An 18,057-nucleotide genomic window follows, 5' to 3' on the forward strand; every position below is an offset into this window, starting at 1 on the left:
TCTGGGAATGTGGGTGACTCTGCAGGTGAGAAGTGGTGTTCACTGATTTCAGGAGGTGGTGTTGATGTAAAAGAGGAGTGAAATCGGTGGGTTTACTGGTATTGTTATATACCTCAATTGTTATATTTTCTTATTTCAATATATTTATTCAGATGAGTGGCTAACTTTTTAGTTGCTTTCCTTCCCTCAGTGACATTTAACAGGTGAGTTATGAGACAGTGTAATGTAAACATATTTATTCCACGCATATAAAGCCACATCAGAAAACTAGTGATAATATTATACTAATTAAGCTCCAAAATAATGCAACAAGTACTTGTTATATGTATTTGCCTGCGCTTGTTGCTTTGAAGGATATCCTTTAAAAGAAAATGATAAATTATTATTATGGCAATGCAAACAATATATCATCCACAATCAGTCCACAATCCCCTTGCTCACACTCCCTGTGAGTGGTGTGCTACAGGACGTTGTCGCATCGATGGGTTGAAAGCTTCACATTTCTCCCAAACACAGTCTTCACCTGTTCCGTTCCAAATTGGCCATAGATGAATATGAAGTCAGAGGGATAGTTGAGGGAGCGGAGGGAGTACAGACACGAGATGATCATTGCAGGACCACCGCACATAACAATCTGTAAGGAAACAATGGCAAGCTTATCAATGTACTGTTGTAGTACCGTCCCGCCGATGTCACCACCTATGCCGGGAATGGTACGTTCTTTGTAAAGGAGCACCTTGTGGTGCTCTTTTACAAATCGAAAATTTCTATATGCATCGCATATAGAAATTTCGATTCTAGTCTCGAAAACACCTCCAGATAAGTAACTTCTGACGGCAAACTTTCTTAATTTATGAGATTTTTTTCGTCAGACCCACCGTTTTGACGCATTTTACATATTTCGACTTATCGAGCGCACAAGATGCACGAATTATATCTCATGACTAACTTCATATATGGGATAGCTAGTTTAAGTTGACCTCATCAGACTCAGCAGTGACTGTGGAATAAAAAGAAGGTTGGTTTACAACGAGCTGACCTGTGAAGATGTAAAAAAAAAAAGTTTTTAATATGTTTTACTTATGTTCTCTATTTTCATCACTTTATCAATGATTGTTGAAGTATAATATTACATTAATTAGGAAAAAAACTCTTTTTAACACGATAGTGTGAACAGAATAGAGATAAACCTCCACATATTGAAAATACAGAGTTATTTATAGTAGCAACATATCACTCGCCGCATCCACCAGAGCAAAGCGACACTTGACGTGACGTATATAAGCAGCAGGAGGAGGAGGCAGTATATCAGGAGGAGGCAGTAAACACCTGCTGAAACGATAATTACTCCAAGTGAGGTCTAAAGCACTGTTCAGGGGGTGCTGTGAACTTATCATTAAACCCAGCTGTGACCTCACTGAACATTTCCTTTTGTGTGTCACAACACAAGAGGGCAGTCACAGCTTGCCCTCTAAAGACAACTCTCTTCCTCCACACAAAACTACAACTAATAACACACACACCCTTCACTCAAAAATTTCAAAATCATCATGGCGACTCCTACACCAGCCTCGGAGTCTCTATCTGGGGAGGGGACCATAAATGTCCCCAGGTCGGATTGCCTTTCTGTCGACGACCCTAAGTGTTTTGACACCCCCCTCAACTTTTTCTTCATTAACTTCTGCAACATTCGCGGTCTAAGATCTCATTTTCAGTCTGTAAAACACCACCTCTTCTCTTCTAAACCTCATCCTCTTTCCTCACTAAAACTCAGGTGTCTGAGGCAACTGACAGTAGCCCCTTTTCTGTTCCTTCCTACTTTCTCTATCCTCATTTTTTATCAAAGCTGGATGTTGCGTTTATGTACGCAATGACTTAACCTGCTCTCGCGCCCACGTTCTTTAATCTTCCGAGTTTTCCACCATCTGGCTACGACTACAGAGTCACTCTCAAACTAAATTTATCTGTGCTTTATAACTCTCACCTAACTCCTCTGACTATAATAAATTGTTTGACTATTTAACTTCCAAAGTGAAGCACATTCTGACCCTCTTCCCTGTTGCAGAGATCTCCATTCTTGGAGACTTCAATGTTCACCACCAGCTTTGACTTTCCTCTTCCTTCACTGACCATCCTGGTGAACTAGCCTTCAACTTTGCTATCCTCCATGACCTAGAGCAATTGGTGCAACACCCTACTCGTATTCTTGACCGTCTTGGAGATACGCCTAACATTCTCAACCTTTTCCTGACCTGTAATCCTGTTTATGCTGTCACTCTTTCTTCTCCGTTGGGCTACTCCGATCACAATCTCATATCTGTATCTTGTCCTTTCGCTCTAATCCCTCCTCAGGATCCCCCTAAGCGAAGGTGCCTCTGGCGTTTTGCCTCTGCTAGTTGGGGGGACCTGAGGAGGTATTATGCTGATTTTCCTTGGAATGACTACTGCTTCCTTGTAAGAGACCCGTCTTTGTGTGCTGAGCGCATAACAGAGGTGATATTCTCTGGCATGGAGGCGTACATTCCTCACTCTTTTTGTCGACCTAAACCTTCCAAACCTTGGTTTAACACAGCTTGTTCTCGTGTTATACATGATAGACAGGTGGCCCACAAAAGGTACTTTAGCCTTCCATCACCAGAATCTCATGCAGTTTATGTTTCTGCCTGGAACCATGCTAAGTCTGTTCTCCAACTAGCCAAAAACTTCATTAACAGAAAGTGTCAAATCCTTTCAAGATCTAACTCCCCTCGTGACTTCTGGCATCTAGCCAAAAACATCTCCAATAACTTTGCTTCTTCTTCTTTCCCTCCTTTATTTCAACCAAATGGCACCAATGCTACCATATCTATTTCTAAAACTGAACTCTTCGCTCAAACCTTTACTAAAAACTCTACCTTGGACGATTCTGGGCTTGTTCCTCCCTCTCTTCCACCCTCTGACTACTTCATGCTACCTATTAAAATTATTCGCAATGATGTTTTCCATGCCCTTGCTGGTCTAAACCCTCAGAAGGCTGATGGGGTCCCTCCTATTGTTCTCCAAAACTGTGCATTACCTAGTCAAACTCTTTCAGCTCTGTCTGTCAAAATCTACTTTTCCTTCTTGCTGGAAGTTTGCCTATATTCAGCCTGTCCCTAAAAAGGGTGACCGCTCTAATCCCTCAAACTACCGTCCTATTGCTTTAATTTCCTGCCTATCTAAAGTTTTTTTATCTATCCTCAACAGGAAGTTGAACATTTATCACTTCAAAAACTTCTATCTGATCGCCAGCTTGGGTTCCGTCAAGACCGCTCTACTGGTGATCTTCTATTGGTGAGTCTTGGTCATCCTCTTTTGGTGAAACTTGGTGAAACTTTTGCTGTTGCCTTGGACATAACAAAAGCTTTTGATAGACTCTGGCACAAAGCTTTGATTTCCAAACTATCCATCCACCTACTGCTTCTATCCTTTTCTCTGTAACTTCATCTCAAGTTTCCTTTCTGACCGTTCTATTGCTGCTGTGGCACACGGTCTCTGTCTTGTCACCCTCTCTCTTCTTATTATTAATTAATGATCTTCTAAACCAAACTTCTTGTCCTATCCACTCCTACGCTGATGATACCACCCTGCACTTTTCCACGTATTTTCATGTACGTCCAACCCTTATCCGTCCATGTATGGAGTATGCTTCACATGTGTGCGGGGGTTCCACTCATACCGCTCTTCTGGACAGGGTGGAATCAAAAACTTCTCGTCTCATCAATTTCTCTCCTCTAACTGACAGTCTTCAGCCTCTCTCTCTCACCGCCGCAATGTTGCAACTCTAGCTATCTTCTACCGCTATTTTCATGCTAACTGCTCTTTTGATCTTGCTAACTGCATACCTCTCCTCCTCCCGTGTCCTCGCCTCACAAGACTTTCTGTTTAGTTAGCAGTTCGAAGGTGAGGGACTCAGAACGCCTAACTTCATAAAAAAGCTGTTTTAGCTAGAGATGGGATGTGAAGTTTCCAGTTTAGCTTATAAGTAAAGGACAGAGCGATGATAGTCAGTATAGAAGAAGAGGACAGTTGAGTGTCACTAAAGAAGAGGGTAATGGTTGTCTGGAAGGTTGTATTGAGTTTGCTCTGCTTCAATCAGAAATTTTGGAGAGGTCAGAAGTCAGGCGTTCTTTGGATTTCTTACATAAATTGCTTACTTCCTAAAGGGTTGGGTGTCTAGAAAAAAGACTTGGAAAAGTGCAGGGCAGTATCAACAGCGTCGGAGTGGACAGGGTCATAAGTTTGGTTTAGAAGATCATTGATGAATAATAGGAAGAAAATGGGTGACAGGACAGAACCCTGAAGGACACCACTGTTAGTAAATTTAGGTGAAGGACAGTACCCATCTGCCACAGCACCCATAAAACCGACAGAAAGGAAACTTGAGAAGTTAGAGAAAGAAGGGTAGAAGCTGTAGAAGGGTTGTTTGGAAATCAGAGCTTTGTGCCAGACTCTATGAAAAGCTTTTGATATGTCTACAAAAGATGCACCAAACTCTCTAAAAGAGTATGAACAAGACTGAGTAAGGAAAGCCAGATCACTATTAGAGCCGTCTTGACGGAACCCATACTGGTCTTCGGATAGAAGGATATCAAGTGATAGATGTTTCAGAAAGCTCCTGTTGAAGATAGATTTTTAAAAAATAGATAGACAGTAAGTTAAAGACGGTAGACGGTCAATAAGACGGTAGTTTGAGGGATTACAACGGTCACCCTTTTAAGGAACAGGGTAAATGTAGGTAACCTAGCAGCAAAAAAAGGAAAGGTAGATGTTGATAGACAGAGTTGAAGAAGTTCGACTAGACAAGGTGCAAACATGGAGGCACAGTTTCGGAGAACAATAAAAGGGACTCCATCATGTCCATATGCCTTCCATGGATTTAGGCCTGCAAGGGCAATAAATAAATATATATGTGTATATATATATATATATATATATATATATATATATATATATATATATATATATATATATATATATATATATATATATATATATATATATATATATATATATATATATATATATATATATATATATATATATATATGTTACAGTCAAACTGTGAAATCAGTCATTTCGTGAAATGACTGAAATTCTTAGTCATTACATGTATTGCCTGTGGAGGCCAGTCAGTTCACGAAATGACTGAAAATTATAGCCATTTCATGAAACGACTGAATTATTGTCATGCTTGTTACACTATATGGCTGTTTTGAATTAGGCAAAATGTGAACTAGTGGTTTGACGATGTGAACTAGCGGTTTGACGTTCATTGACAGCCATGACGTCATTGACAGTGATACACCCACCAATACTAATCAGTCAGTTCAGCTCAGCCACATTGAGAGCACACACTAAACACTCAGCTCCGAGTCTCTTTGCTGATTCCAGTTGAAACCAGTTCCTTCACAAGATGTCTGAAAGCATAGAGTTAAAATTTCGTGAAGAATTATATTCCAGGTATGAGAAGTGTCGCAAATATCTCATTCCGAAAGAAGAATATTTCCAAATTATTGAGGACATTCGTACAACTAGTGAAAGGAAGAACACTAAGAGTCGCCATCAATGCTACCTTCTTAGTAAATATGAAGTGCTACAGTGTGGTGATGTTGAGAAACTTATTAAGGAACGACAAACCCCAGATGAAACACCGGTGTACTATGTTTCCATTGAAGACACTTATGACATTGTTAAGAGGGCCCATGTTGCAACTGGGCACGGTGGTCGAGATAGAATGACTCATGAACTCCAAGTGAAATACGCCAATATTCAGCGGGATACAGTTGAACTATTCAAATCGTTGTGTCAGGAATGCCAGAAAAAGAGAAAGCGACCAATGACAAAGGGAGTTGTGGTTAAACCTATTCTGAGTAGTGAATTTTCATCACGTGGGCAGGTAGATCTTATTGACATGCAGTCTATGTCGTGTAGAACTTACAAATGGATTATGGTTTACCAAGACCACTTAACAAGGTTTTGTGTTCTGCGTCCACTCAAATCAAAGCGTGCAGCTGAAATAGCATTCCAAATAGCTGATATTTTTCTTCTCTTGGGGGCTCCTGTAATTCTTCAATCAGACAATGGTTCTGAGTTTACTGCTCAGATCATTACTGAACTGTGTTCCATGTGGCCTGAATTATCCATCGTTCATGGTAAGCCAAGACACCCACAGAGTCAAGGCTCTGTGGAGAGAGCTAATGGTGACATAAAGGACATGCTTGTTGCTTGGATGGCTGACAATAACTCAACGGACTGGGCAACGGGCATAAAATTTGTTCAATTTTCCAAGAATTCTGCCTATCACGCAGGGATCAAGAGAAGTCCATATGCTGCAATGTTTGGTGTGAATGCCAGAGTCGGACTGACATCAACATCACTTCCACAAAAAATCATCAATTCCCTGCAGTCTGAACAAGACCTTGTAACCTTGCTTCAAGAAAGAAAAACTGATACCGACAATCCTGAAACAGAAAGTACAGACCAAGAACCAGTCGCAGCCGAAATTAACGAGGATGAGCAAGAAATTGATGTCAACTCCCAACGTATAGCTGCCAGTGAACCAGAACAAGTACATGGACAAGAACAAGAAGAAGAACATGAACGTGTATCCCCTCATCACCCTGATCTTGATCAACTGCAACACAGCATCAACTCCCAACGTATAGCTGCCAGCGAATCCCAGAAACAACAAGCGGAGCGTATGGTGAAGAGAAGTCGAATAGAGTTAAAAGCAGGTGAGATAGGAGACAACGTTGCTCTTCCCATTCCTTTAGTTGATCGAGGTCGTGGAGACCCAAGGAACATCTTAGGAGTTATAGTGAGTAGGAGCATAAACGATCAGTACAAAGTAGCTACCAAAAGTGGTGTTCTAGAAGGAAGCTATTCAAGGAATCAATTTGACATTTGTCCTGAAAGATTGATGAGAAAGGGTGACATTAACAGTGATACAGAAATTTCTCTCCGAGAAGCCGTTATCAAAGAATCTGTCAATGGAGGACAAGGTTTTGTTAAGTGTTCTTGTAATGGTCACAAAAAATGCCAATCAAACCGATGTAAATGTTTCAAATCTAAACAGCTTTGCAATAGTAGATGTCATAACAGCCTTAATCGTACAAACAAGTAGCATGAATGAGTAATTGTGTTGTCATATGTAATTCTATTGTTTAAGTGATTTATTTTTGAACTACAGTTGTACTTTTGTAATTTGTGATTTTTTTATGAGCTTTAACATGCTTTCAAAATATACTGTATTTTAACATGCTTTTAAACTATACTGTATTTGAATAAAAACAAATTATGTAGATAATCCTGAATTTCTACTAAATTTCTTTAGTTATTTCGTGAAATAGCTGGGCAAAAAATTTAGTCATTTCATGAAATGGCTATAATTTTCAGTCATTTCCTGAACTGACAGGCCTAAACAGGCAATACATGTAATGACTAAGAATTTCAGTCGTTTCACGAAATGACTGATTTCACAGTTTGACTGTAACATATATATATATATATATATATATATATATATATATATATATATATATATATATATATATATATATATATATATATATATATATATATATATATATATATATATATATATATATATATATATATGTATGTATATATATGTATAATATATGTATATATATATATATATATATATATATATATATATATATATATATATATATATATATATATATATATATATATATATATATATATATATATATATATATATATATATATATATATATATATATATATATATATCGTAGCCAAGCCGAGGGTGTGTTGTCGCCAAAGCACCCAGGCCTTGGCCACCCATTGCCCCAGAGGTCACTGGTTATCGTGACCCCTTGTGAGGCTTACGGCATCCCTAGTCACACGAACAGGACAGTGCCTGCCTTGATGACGAGGCACCCGAGCGCCGAGTAAAGTTAATGGACCTAGCCTATTCGTAATCAATCTTGTGATCAGGTTACCTTACAGTCGCTGACTTCACAAAACACTTCAGTAAGGCACGAAGTAGAAGGACATAGAAAAAAAAAAAAAAACATATATGTTCGCGTGTAAAGGTGGTTAACCATAGACTCCCTATGAAACATGTTTCTTACGCACCTACAGTGAAGTATAAGTATCCCGGTGATCGTGTGGAGTGAAGGAAGAGATGAGTGTACTAACCAGTTAGATTTTGAACCTTAAGGATAACTCCTTATTTAGTAATAGATAGCAATGTACGTAGGTCGACGTTGCCGTCGTCAAAATGAAATATAAGGCGAAGTAGCGAACGATTCTCTCAGACCTAACTAGACTCCAAGAGTGAAGTGTTACAAGTTCCTGGAAGGTGCTCCCACTCGACAGCACCATGAAGCTCCTAGTCGTTCTATGCCTCGTCTTCGTTGTAAGTAATACTTAAAAGATTTTTCCTAAGTGCCTTGAGTGTCTCGATTTAAAATGTTGTTTCAGTATACTGTGGTCCCCACATATTTTATGTCATTTTCCAGGTGTTGATATAATGCTGAATCTTGAAGAGTGATTTTAATATATTTTTTTGGCACTTCGCATGTAGTGCTAATATTTAAATGTTACATTTGATTATTCTTTTATGTGGTTATGTTATATATGTCCTTACTTATGTGTTTTAAGTTATTGAATAACCTGAGTTGGTCGATAAAATCTTGATAACGTAAAGTAAAAAGTGACGTCAAGATTTATCGAAAGGTCATTGTATGTTTTAATATGTGTTGGAATTCTGGTCTTTCGTTGCTTGCGAGTATCGTGAAATGTGTTAACTACTGGTTAATAAATAGTGTTAACGTTTCTGAACTGCGTTTGTGGCTTACCCCACTGTGAGAACCTCGGCCTTAACTCTCGGTTACCTGGATTTAAACCATGTGGTGTTTGTTATATAAAAGAAATAGTGCAGTTCCTGCGTAACCTCTGCCTACCCTTAAAGGTAAGGAGGAGGGTTACGATATATATATATATATATATATATATATATATATATATATATATATATATATATATATATATATATATATATATATATATATATATATATATATATATATATCAATACGAAGGATTTTGATGGGCAGCATGAAGTACTCAGAGGATGGAGGAGAGGGAGGGATAGCCCTGAATCATCCAAAGTATAGTTCTTTGCAAGGATTTGAGCGAAGATTTCAGCCTTAGAAAAAGATGACGTTACTGTGGTACCGTCAGGTTGAAATAAAGAAGAAAATATTAAGAAGATTTTAAGATATCTTTGAGTAGGTAGGTGCCGAAAGTCAAGATGAGAGTTAGACATTGAAAGAGTAAGACACTTTCTATTAATGAATGAGTTTTTGGCTAGTTGGAGGAAAAAAAAACTTGAATGAAAAATAAAAATATAAAGCAGAAATATAAAGCACATCAGATTCTGGTGACAGAAGGCTCAAGTACCCTTTTGTCGTCCACCTCTCTATCAGGCTGTGTTATAAACCAAGGTTTGGAAGGTTTAGGTAAAGAGAAAGAGTTAGGATTGTACGCCTCCATGCCAGACACTATCACATGTATTATGCGTTCAGCACACAGAGACGGGTCTCTGACACGGAAGCAGTAGCCATTCCAAGGAAAATCTGCATAAAACCTCAGATTCCTCAATGAGAAGAGACAAAACGCCATAGGCACCTCCGCTTTGAGGAATCCTGAGGAAGGATCAGAATGATATGACAAGATACAGATGAAGAAATTGTGATCGGAGGAGTAGACAGGGTGACAGGTTAAGCAGAAGGATAAGAGGTTAGGAAAAGGTAAAAAATTTCTGGTGTGTCCAAGACGGTCATTAATATGAGTAGTGTTTTTGAATCATTTCCTCTAGGTCGTGGATGATAGCAAAGTTAAAACATAGTTGAACAGGATTGTCAGTGAAGGGAAAGGGAAGTCAAACTTTTGGTGAACATTGAAGTCTCCAAGATTTCCTGCAAAAGATTTCCTGCAAAAGGCAAGAATGTCAGAATGTGCTCCACTTTTGAAGTTAAGTAGGCAAAAATGTCTTATAGTTGGAAGAGTTAGGTGATAGGTATACAGCACAGATATATTTAGTTTAAGTGACTCTGTAGTCCCAGATAGTGAATGATTCTAAAGATTCAATAGTGTGGGCACGAGAGTAATTTAAGTTGTTGCGCACATAAACGCTACATCCAGGTTTGGAGTGATAATGAGGATAGAGAAAGTAGGAAGGAAGAGAAAAGGAGCTACTGTCAGTTGACTTTGAAAAAGAAAATGAGATCTAGTAGAGGAGAGGTGGTGTTCTACAGATTGAAAATTAGATCTTAGACAATGAATGTTGCAAAGTTAATGAAGAAAATGTTGAACACACTTATGGTCGATACCAAAAGAGCAGTCCGACCTGGACACATCTGTGGTTCCCCTGCTCAGATAAGGAGTCCGAGGCTGGTGTAGGAGTTGCCATGATAGTTTTGAATTTTGAGTGAAGGGTGTGTATGTGTAATTACGAGCATGTGGTTCTGTGTGAAAGAAAAGAGTTGTCTTTAGGGTGCAGGCTTTGACTGCACCCTTTTATGATGATAGACAAAGGGAAACGTTCAGTAAGGTCACAACTGGGCTTAATGTAAACTTCACAGAACCCTCTGATCCAGCGCTTAAGAACTCAATGGTAGTAATTATTATTTTGCCAGGTGTCAACTGCCTCCTTTTCCTAAAAGTGCTACTATTACTGCTACTACTAGTACTACTACCACAACAATAAATACTACTACTACTACTATTACTACTACTACTACTACTACTAATAATAATAATAATAATAATATCTGTATCCCAAAGGAATCAGGTGGTGGACATCACGTCACTAACTCTTCTTTTAAATATCCCTCGAGAAAATATCCGTACAAATACATTATTTTCCCTTTCCTCCCATGGATTATCACATCGGACTATATTAATCCTTCCGTGTCCGTCTCACTTTCTTTTCACGTCGCCGATGTTAACCAACCACGTGAACCTTTGATTTGTACCAAATAAATATATCTAACATCTCCATCGAGAGAGCAGTTCAGGACAAGACTCTGTAACGACCACACTCTGTATCATCTCATATGTACATCAAATAAAGATGTACCTCCTTCACCCCATACACTTACCATGAAGAAGGCGGGATGGTAGGAGAAAGTACCACCCCTGATACATGTGGTATCATCGGCGGGATAAGAACATAAGAATATAAGAAATAAGGAAAGCTGCAAGAAGCCAACAGCCTTACACGTGACGGTCCCTGAATGAAATATACCTACCTATTTCCATCTATCGTCTCTATTCATAAACCTTTCCAATCTTCTCTTAGAGCTCCCTAATGTCTTAGCACTAACGACATGATTACTGAGTCCGTCTCATTCATCTATCATTCTACTATATATGAGAACTAATTTATTCCTATCTTTTCTTAAACCATCTGTAATCGCCAGCTGTCGCCCCACAAGGTCCTGTGAGGCTGGTGACGAAAGACTAATACGAAGCATGTGTAACACTACAGAAAGAGTAGAAACTAAGGAAATTGCATTCATTATAGTAGTTAATTGCAGTAGTGAAGTTGTGTGGGAGGAACTAGCTTAGCTGTAGCGAGGTAGTGAGGGTTGTGTTTACGCGGTAAAGTTGATGACATGGCGCGTAGGGTAGATAAGACCCTCAAACGCCGACCCTCATAGTCGTAAGTGTTGCATTCTGGTTCAGTCAAAGTACACTGAATATTGAATATTATTTTATATTTTGCATTTATGTCTTTATTGTTCTGACAGCTTGTTAAGGCGTATTCATGTATTTTCATGTATCATGTATTTGGTTATTATATTGCTCTCTGTTATGATAGAATGTTACTTCTTTATGATGCTTATGTGCCTTACTTGCATGCGGACGTTTTTTTGTATTTCAATACTCGTGTTGATGTCAAATTAATTGTCACTACAGGTTAACCGCATTAAAGCGAGTAAACGACTGGGTCGTTTGTCATCCTCATCCCTCATAGACGTGACGGCGTCTACAGTTAACGACTTCGGTCTGCGGCATGCTGGAGAAGAGAAGCGAGGATCGCAGCGGAGCTGAGCGTCTTCAGGATTACCCAGCGGGCGAGTGCGTGTGTACGTTTGTGCGTTCCGCTGCCCGGTGGGCGGAGCTTGAGGCGGCTCGAGGAGCCTCGCACACTGATCCGCCCGTGGGGCGTTCTCGCAGAGAAGTGCGTGTGTGCGTTCGTGCGTTCCGCTGCCTGACAGATGGGCATAAGGCGGCCTGAGGTCTGCCCGCGAGGCCGAGAGAAGTGCGTGTGTGCGTTCCGCTATCTGGCAGACGGGGCATGAGGTGGCCTGGGAGCCCGCATACTGAGTACGAGTGCATTGTGTGCGTACTGTGGCACATCGGAGCGAACGGGAATATTCGTTCGTTAGCGCAGGTGTACAGGTGTGTCGTGTGAAGGACACATAACAACGAGGTAAGTCTGTGTATTCATTACGAAGTGGTGTATTGGCAAGCCGATTGAAGGAAGCAGGTGCAGCGTAGCAAAATGTCTGAGCCTCCACGCGCACACAACGAACAGGGGGAGGGGGAGGTCGCACCTCACTGTGTAAATAGTGCCTATCTGTTTGAGTTAGCTGACACGCATGACGCAACGGACGTCACTGTTAACTTCACTTCGGCGGACGCCGAGGCTCAATCTTTTGATGAGAACTGTGATACAAAAAGGCCAGAAAAGGCGAACGCCGCCTTAGATTTCCAACCCTCGGCAGGTAATACACCCATTATGAATGAGCTCCCTAAGGTTATGGCGGAGCTGCTGGCGCTCATGGGAGATGTTGTGGAATCACTTCAAAATATGAAGCGCGGTCGCTGCAGAGCAAAGAAGCGCTGCATCGACTCTCTGGCCTCAAGTGGTGAGGACGCAGATGTCGGTCGGTACTTAAGTGACGAAAGTAACGTGGACGCACAGAGGGTGTGGAAAGGACCTCGGGTCTCGTCTAGCGAGAGCAGAAATACAAAACGGCCCTCGGTTAGCGAGGACAGAAACACAAAACGGGCCTCGAGCAGCTAGGACAGAAATACAAAAGATGCCTCGATCAGCGAGGACAGCAACACCGGATTGGCCTCGATCAGCGAGGACAGAAACACAAAACGGGCCTCGAGCAGAGAGGGCAGAAATACAAACCGGGTCTCGGTTAGCGAGGACAGAAACACAAAACCGGCCTCGGGCAGCGAGAACAGAAATACAAAATGGGCCTCGATAAGCGAGGACAGAAACACAAAATGGGCCTCCATCAGCGAGGACAGAAACACAAAATGGGCCTCGATCAGCTAGGACAGAAACACAAAATGGGCCTCGAGCAGCGAAGACAGAAATATTAAACGGGCCTCGGTCAGCGAGGACAGAAACAGTAAACATACCACATACGGTGAGGACAGTGACACCGAATGGGCCTTGATCAGCGAGGACAGAAACACCAAACGGACCTCGATCAGCGAGTACGGAAACACCTCCTCTAGTGAAGATGTAGAGAGCGAATATACCACATCTAACATGAACGGAACCCCAGGACACAAGAAGAAACCGAGGACTAGGAACACCAAACGGGCCTTGATCAGCAAGGATAGAAACACCAAATGGGCTTTAGCAAATGAAGACAGACACGGAAATGGGTCCTCGAGTGACGAGGCTCAGTCCCCGAATAAGAAGAGAAGGCGCGCTAAACGTTTTAAGAACAAGGAGTGAACACAGAGACCACCACAGCAAACTAACAGGTCGGAAACACGTCGAGAAGGAGGGGCATAGCTCCAGTCATGTCTTACTTGAGACGGTACAGCTGATGCATGCTGAATTATCCAAGCTCCAGGCAGGGAGCGTCAAGAATTACTGGACCTTTAAGAGGCAGTTCCAGGAGTTCTATCTTTACTCATCAGCCTCAGATACATACAAACTCAACCGACTCTACGCCAGCTGTTCCGAGGAGGTACAAGACCTGATAGAGCACTGCATGGCTCTACCAGCAGATCGGGGCCTCAAGGTGGCTCTAAGGATCCTGGATGAAAGGTTCGGTGATGAGAGGATGTATATGAACCAAGCAAGGGAAGCTGTGATGGAAGGACCCACGATCGGGGAAAACGACTTTCAAGCCCTCTCCACCTTGTGTGGCCGATTGACTTCTTACATCTTCTTTGCTGAGAATCTTGGCAAACTGCATGAGGTTGACAACACCCCAACAATGAGGGTTATTCTGCTGAGACTCGATGAACCCATGCAGGCTCGATGGACTGCCCGATGGACTGGGAAAAGGAGCAAACACACCCAACACATAAAGGACTTGTTCCATTTCCTGGAGAATGAAACGAAGAGAGTAGAGAACGCAATGATTTTGAAGGAACAACACGGCATAAAGATGAAAGCGCTATGTGGAGTGGAACAGGAGAACCAGCAAGTGACGACGTCCGACCAAAGGAGTGCTGCTGCAGCTAACATGAAGTGTGAACCGAAACCCCGCATTAGGCAGCAGATGCGAGAGATATCCCTGACCACGCATGCTGAGTCTCGTGCAGGGTATAGGAGGAGTATAGTGGAAGGTGACAGATGCCGCCTCTGTGGCGACAGTCATAGTCTCCCTGCCTGTTCAATGTTCCGACTCCTACCTGTGGAGCATCGCAAGCGAGTTGTAAAGGCCCAGGGAAGATGCTTCATTTGTCTCAGAGAATCCCATATGGCAAAGGATTGCAGGGCTCGATCTTGTGACATAAATGGTTGCGATGGAAAACATTCTCAGTGGCTCCATGGACCAGCTCCTGTGGGCCGGCCCGGGGGAGGTGACCAACATAGAGAGGGCAAGAGCCTAAATCTGAGGGATGCCGAACGCAAAGAATGACTAGGGCGAATAACCCATGGAACGCATCGCTGCAGGCAAGCCCCCGTTCACTTACACGGGAGTAGACTGTTTTGGTCCCTGCATTGTCACTTGTTTGCGACGATCAGTGAAACGGTTTGAAAGTATCTTTACCTGCCTTTGCACCAGGGCGGTGCACATAAAAGTCCTTACTTCACTTGATGCAGACGCCTTCCTCAACGCTCTTATGCGATTCATCGACAGACGTGGCCCCCCGGCGAGACTGTTCTCTGACAGGGGTACCAACTTTCGGAGAGCAGACAAGGACCTACAGGTAGCCCTTCGGCACTGGGACACGCATGTCACTTTACAGGAGACATTGCGAAGGAATGATATTGAGTGGGTCTTCCAACCTCCCATGGCTTCCCACATGGGTGGTGTCTGGGAACGCCAAATTCGCTCCATAAGGAAGATCCTCTCCTCCATCATTGGCTCCAAGAAAATTGATGACGACAGGCTTCACACGTTATTCTGCGAGGTCGAGGCCACGCTCAACAGTCGTCCGTTAACAGCTACCCCTGGGTCTGTCTTAAAACCGGAAGCTCTTACACCAGACCATCTCTTGCGTGTTGGGGCGGGCACCCGTGTGTCTCTCAACGACATGTCCATCGGTGACTCCTTTCGCCGCCGGTGGATCCACGCCCAGGCCCTGGCAGATAGGTTCTGGAAACGTTGGAGTGCAGAGTATCTTCATACTCTCAGGATGCGTCAACGTCAGATTGCCCCTTCTCGGAATCTTCGGGCGGGAGATCTGGTCCTTGTCATTGACCCACATCTTCCAAGGAACCAGTGGCGCCTTGGGCAGGTCACGCAGACATTCCCTGGCATGGACGGCCTGGTCCATAAGGTCCGCCTCCGCACTGACTCCGGGGAGCTTCTTCGTCCTATCGTCAAACTCTGCCTCCTGGAGGGATATGCCATGGCTCCCTCTCCACGGCCTTGCACTGCTTAAATGTAAGGCGTTACCTTCTGGTTGTTTGCGACGCTCCGCGTACAAACAAAGGGGGGGGAGGTGTAGTCGCCAGCCGTCGCCCCACAAGGTCCTGTGAGGCTGATGACGAGAGACTAATACGAAGCATGTGTAACACTAAGGAAAGAGTAGAAACTAAGGAAACTGCATTCATTATAGTAGTTAATTGCAGTAGTGAAGTTGTGTGGGAGGAACTAGCTGTAGAGAGGTAGTGAGGGTTGTGTTTACGCGATAAAGTTGATGACATGGCGCGTAGGGTAGATAAGACACAGAGGGACCTCTGTAGGGGAACGGGTCATCCGGGGTAACATATCTGGCCAAGCGGCCTCAGAAGGGGGCAGATTGTGTCCAAGCTTCAGAGAGAGAAGTGTCGTGACTCGCTCTGCTTTCTCTATAAACCCTAGACCCTCAAATGCCGACCCTCATAGTCGTAAGTGTTGCATTCTGGTTAAGTCAAAGTACACTGAATATTGAATATTATTTTATATTTTGCATTTATGTCTTTATTGTTCTGACAGCTTGTTAAGGTGTATTCATGTATTTTTATGTATCATGTATTTGGTTATTATATTGCTCTCTGTTATGATAGAATGTTACTTCTTTATGATGCTTATGTGCCTTACGTGCATGCGGACGTTTTCTTGTATTTCAATACTCGTGTTGATGTCAAATTAAATGTCACTACAGGTTAACCGCATTAAAGCGAGTAAACGTCTGGGTCGTTTGTCATCCTGATCCCTTATAGACGTGACGGCGTCTACACCATCTATGCATTGCTTTCTTAGACGGAGTTCAGAGCTTACTATAACACCTAAATCTTTTTCGTACCCAGAATCTACTAGAGTTTCGTTGTTTATTGTGTACCTACTTTGTGGCTTTCCTCTACGTACGTTAAGTACTTTGCATTTGTTGATATTAAACTGCATTTGCCATACGGCCGTCCATTCGTTCATCCTATCTAAATCTGCCTGCAAAGCGATGGCATCCGATTCTGACCTAATTTATTTAGTGTCATCCGCAAATTTACTAATATCACTACTAATTCCACTATCCACTATGGTAGGAGGAGGCAGTAGACACCTGCCGAAACGACAATTACTCCCAGTGAGTTCTAAAGCACTGTTCAGGGGGTGCTGTGAACTTATCATTAAACCCAGCTGTGACCTCACTGAACGTTTCCCTTTGTGTCTCACAACACAAGGGGGCAGTCACAGCCTGCCCTCTAAAGACAACTCTCTTCCTCCTCACAAAACTACAAGCACCTAATAACACACACACCCTTCACCCAAAAATTTTAAAATCATCATGGCGACTCCTACACCAGCCTCGGAGTCCCCATCTGGGGAGGGGACCATAAATGTCCCGAGGTCGGACTGCCTTTCTGTCGACGACCCTATGTGTCTTGACACGCCCCTCAACTTTTTCTTTATTAACTTATGCAACATTCGCGATCTAAGATCTAATTTTCAATCTGTAGAACACCACCCCTCATCTTCTAAACCTCATCTTCTTTTCCTCACTGAAACTCAGATGTCTAAGGCAACTGACAGTAGCCCCTTTTCTGTTCCCTCCTACTTTCTCTATCCTCATTTTCGATCCAAAGCTGGATGCTGCGTTTATGTGCGCAATGACTTAACCTGCTCTCTTGCCCACGCTCTTGAATCTTCCGAGTTTTCCACCATCTGGCTACGACTACAGAGTGACTCTCATACTAAATCTATCTGTGCTGTATACCTCTCTCCTAACTCCTCTGATTATAAGGAATTCTTTGAATACTTAACTTACAAAGTGGAGCACATTCTGACCCTCTTCCCTTTTGCAGAGATCTCCATTTTTGGAGACTTCAATGTTCACCACCAGCTTTGGCTTTCCTCTCCCTTCACTGATCATCCTGGTGAACTAGCCTACAACTTTGCTATCCTCCATGACCTAGAGCAATTGGTGCAACACCCTACTCGTATTCCTGACCGTCTTGGAGATACGCCCAACATTCTTGACCTTTTCCTGACCTCTAATCCTTCTGCTTATGCTGTCACCCTTTCTTCTCCGTTGGGCTCCTCCGATCACAATCTCATATCTTTATCTTGTCCTATCACTCCGATCCCTCCTCAGGATCCCCCTAAGCGAAGGTGCCTCTGGCGT

The 18,057-nt window shown here is 42.5% G+C and overlaps 1 protein-coding gene across 4 annotated transcripts in view; it reads right to left on the bottom strand.

Annotated features, from left to right (window-relative positions):
* Positions 1–221: 221 nt before the first annotated feature.
* Positions 222–18,057, bottom strand: part of LOC135109604 (probable acyl-CoA dehydrogenase fadE25) — a 62,128-nt gene continuing 44,292 nt past the window's right edge. For 2 of the 4 annotated variants that reach the window (XM_064021033.1, XM_064021030.1), the window contains one exon: positions 222–634. In XM_064021033.1, coding sequence (XP_063877103.1) covers positions 561–634 — 74 coding nt within the window. In that variant the 3' untranslated portion in view covers positions 222–560. Of the gene's footprint in view, positions 635–949; positions 1,001–18,057 lie in introns of all 4 variants that reach the window. The other 2 variants (XM_064021032.1, XM_064021031.1) reach the window with 2 other exon arrangements.

The sequence above is a fragment of the Scylla paramamosain genome, chromosome 19, assembly GCF_035594125.1.
Source record: "Scylla paramamosain isolate STU-SP2022 chromosome 19, ASM3559412v1, whole genome shotgun sequence".
Lineage (NCBI taxonomy): Eukaryota > Metazoa > Arthropoda > Malacostraca > Decapoda > Portunidae > Scylla > Scylla paramamosain.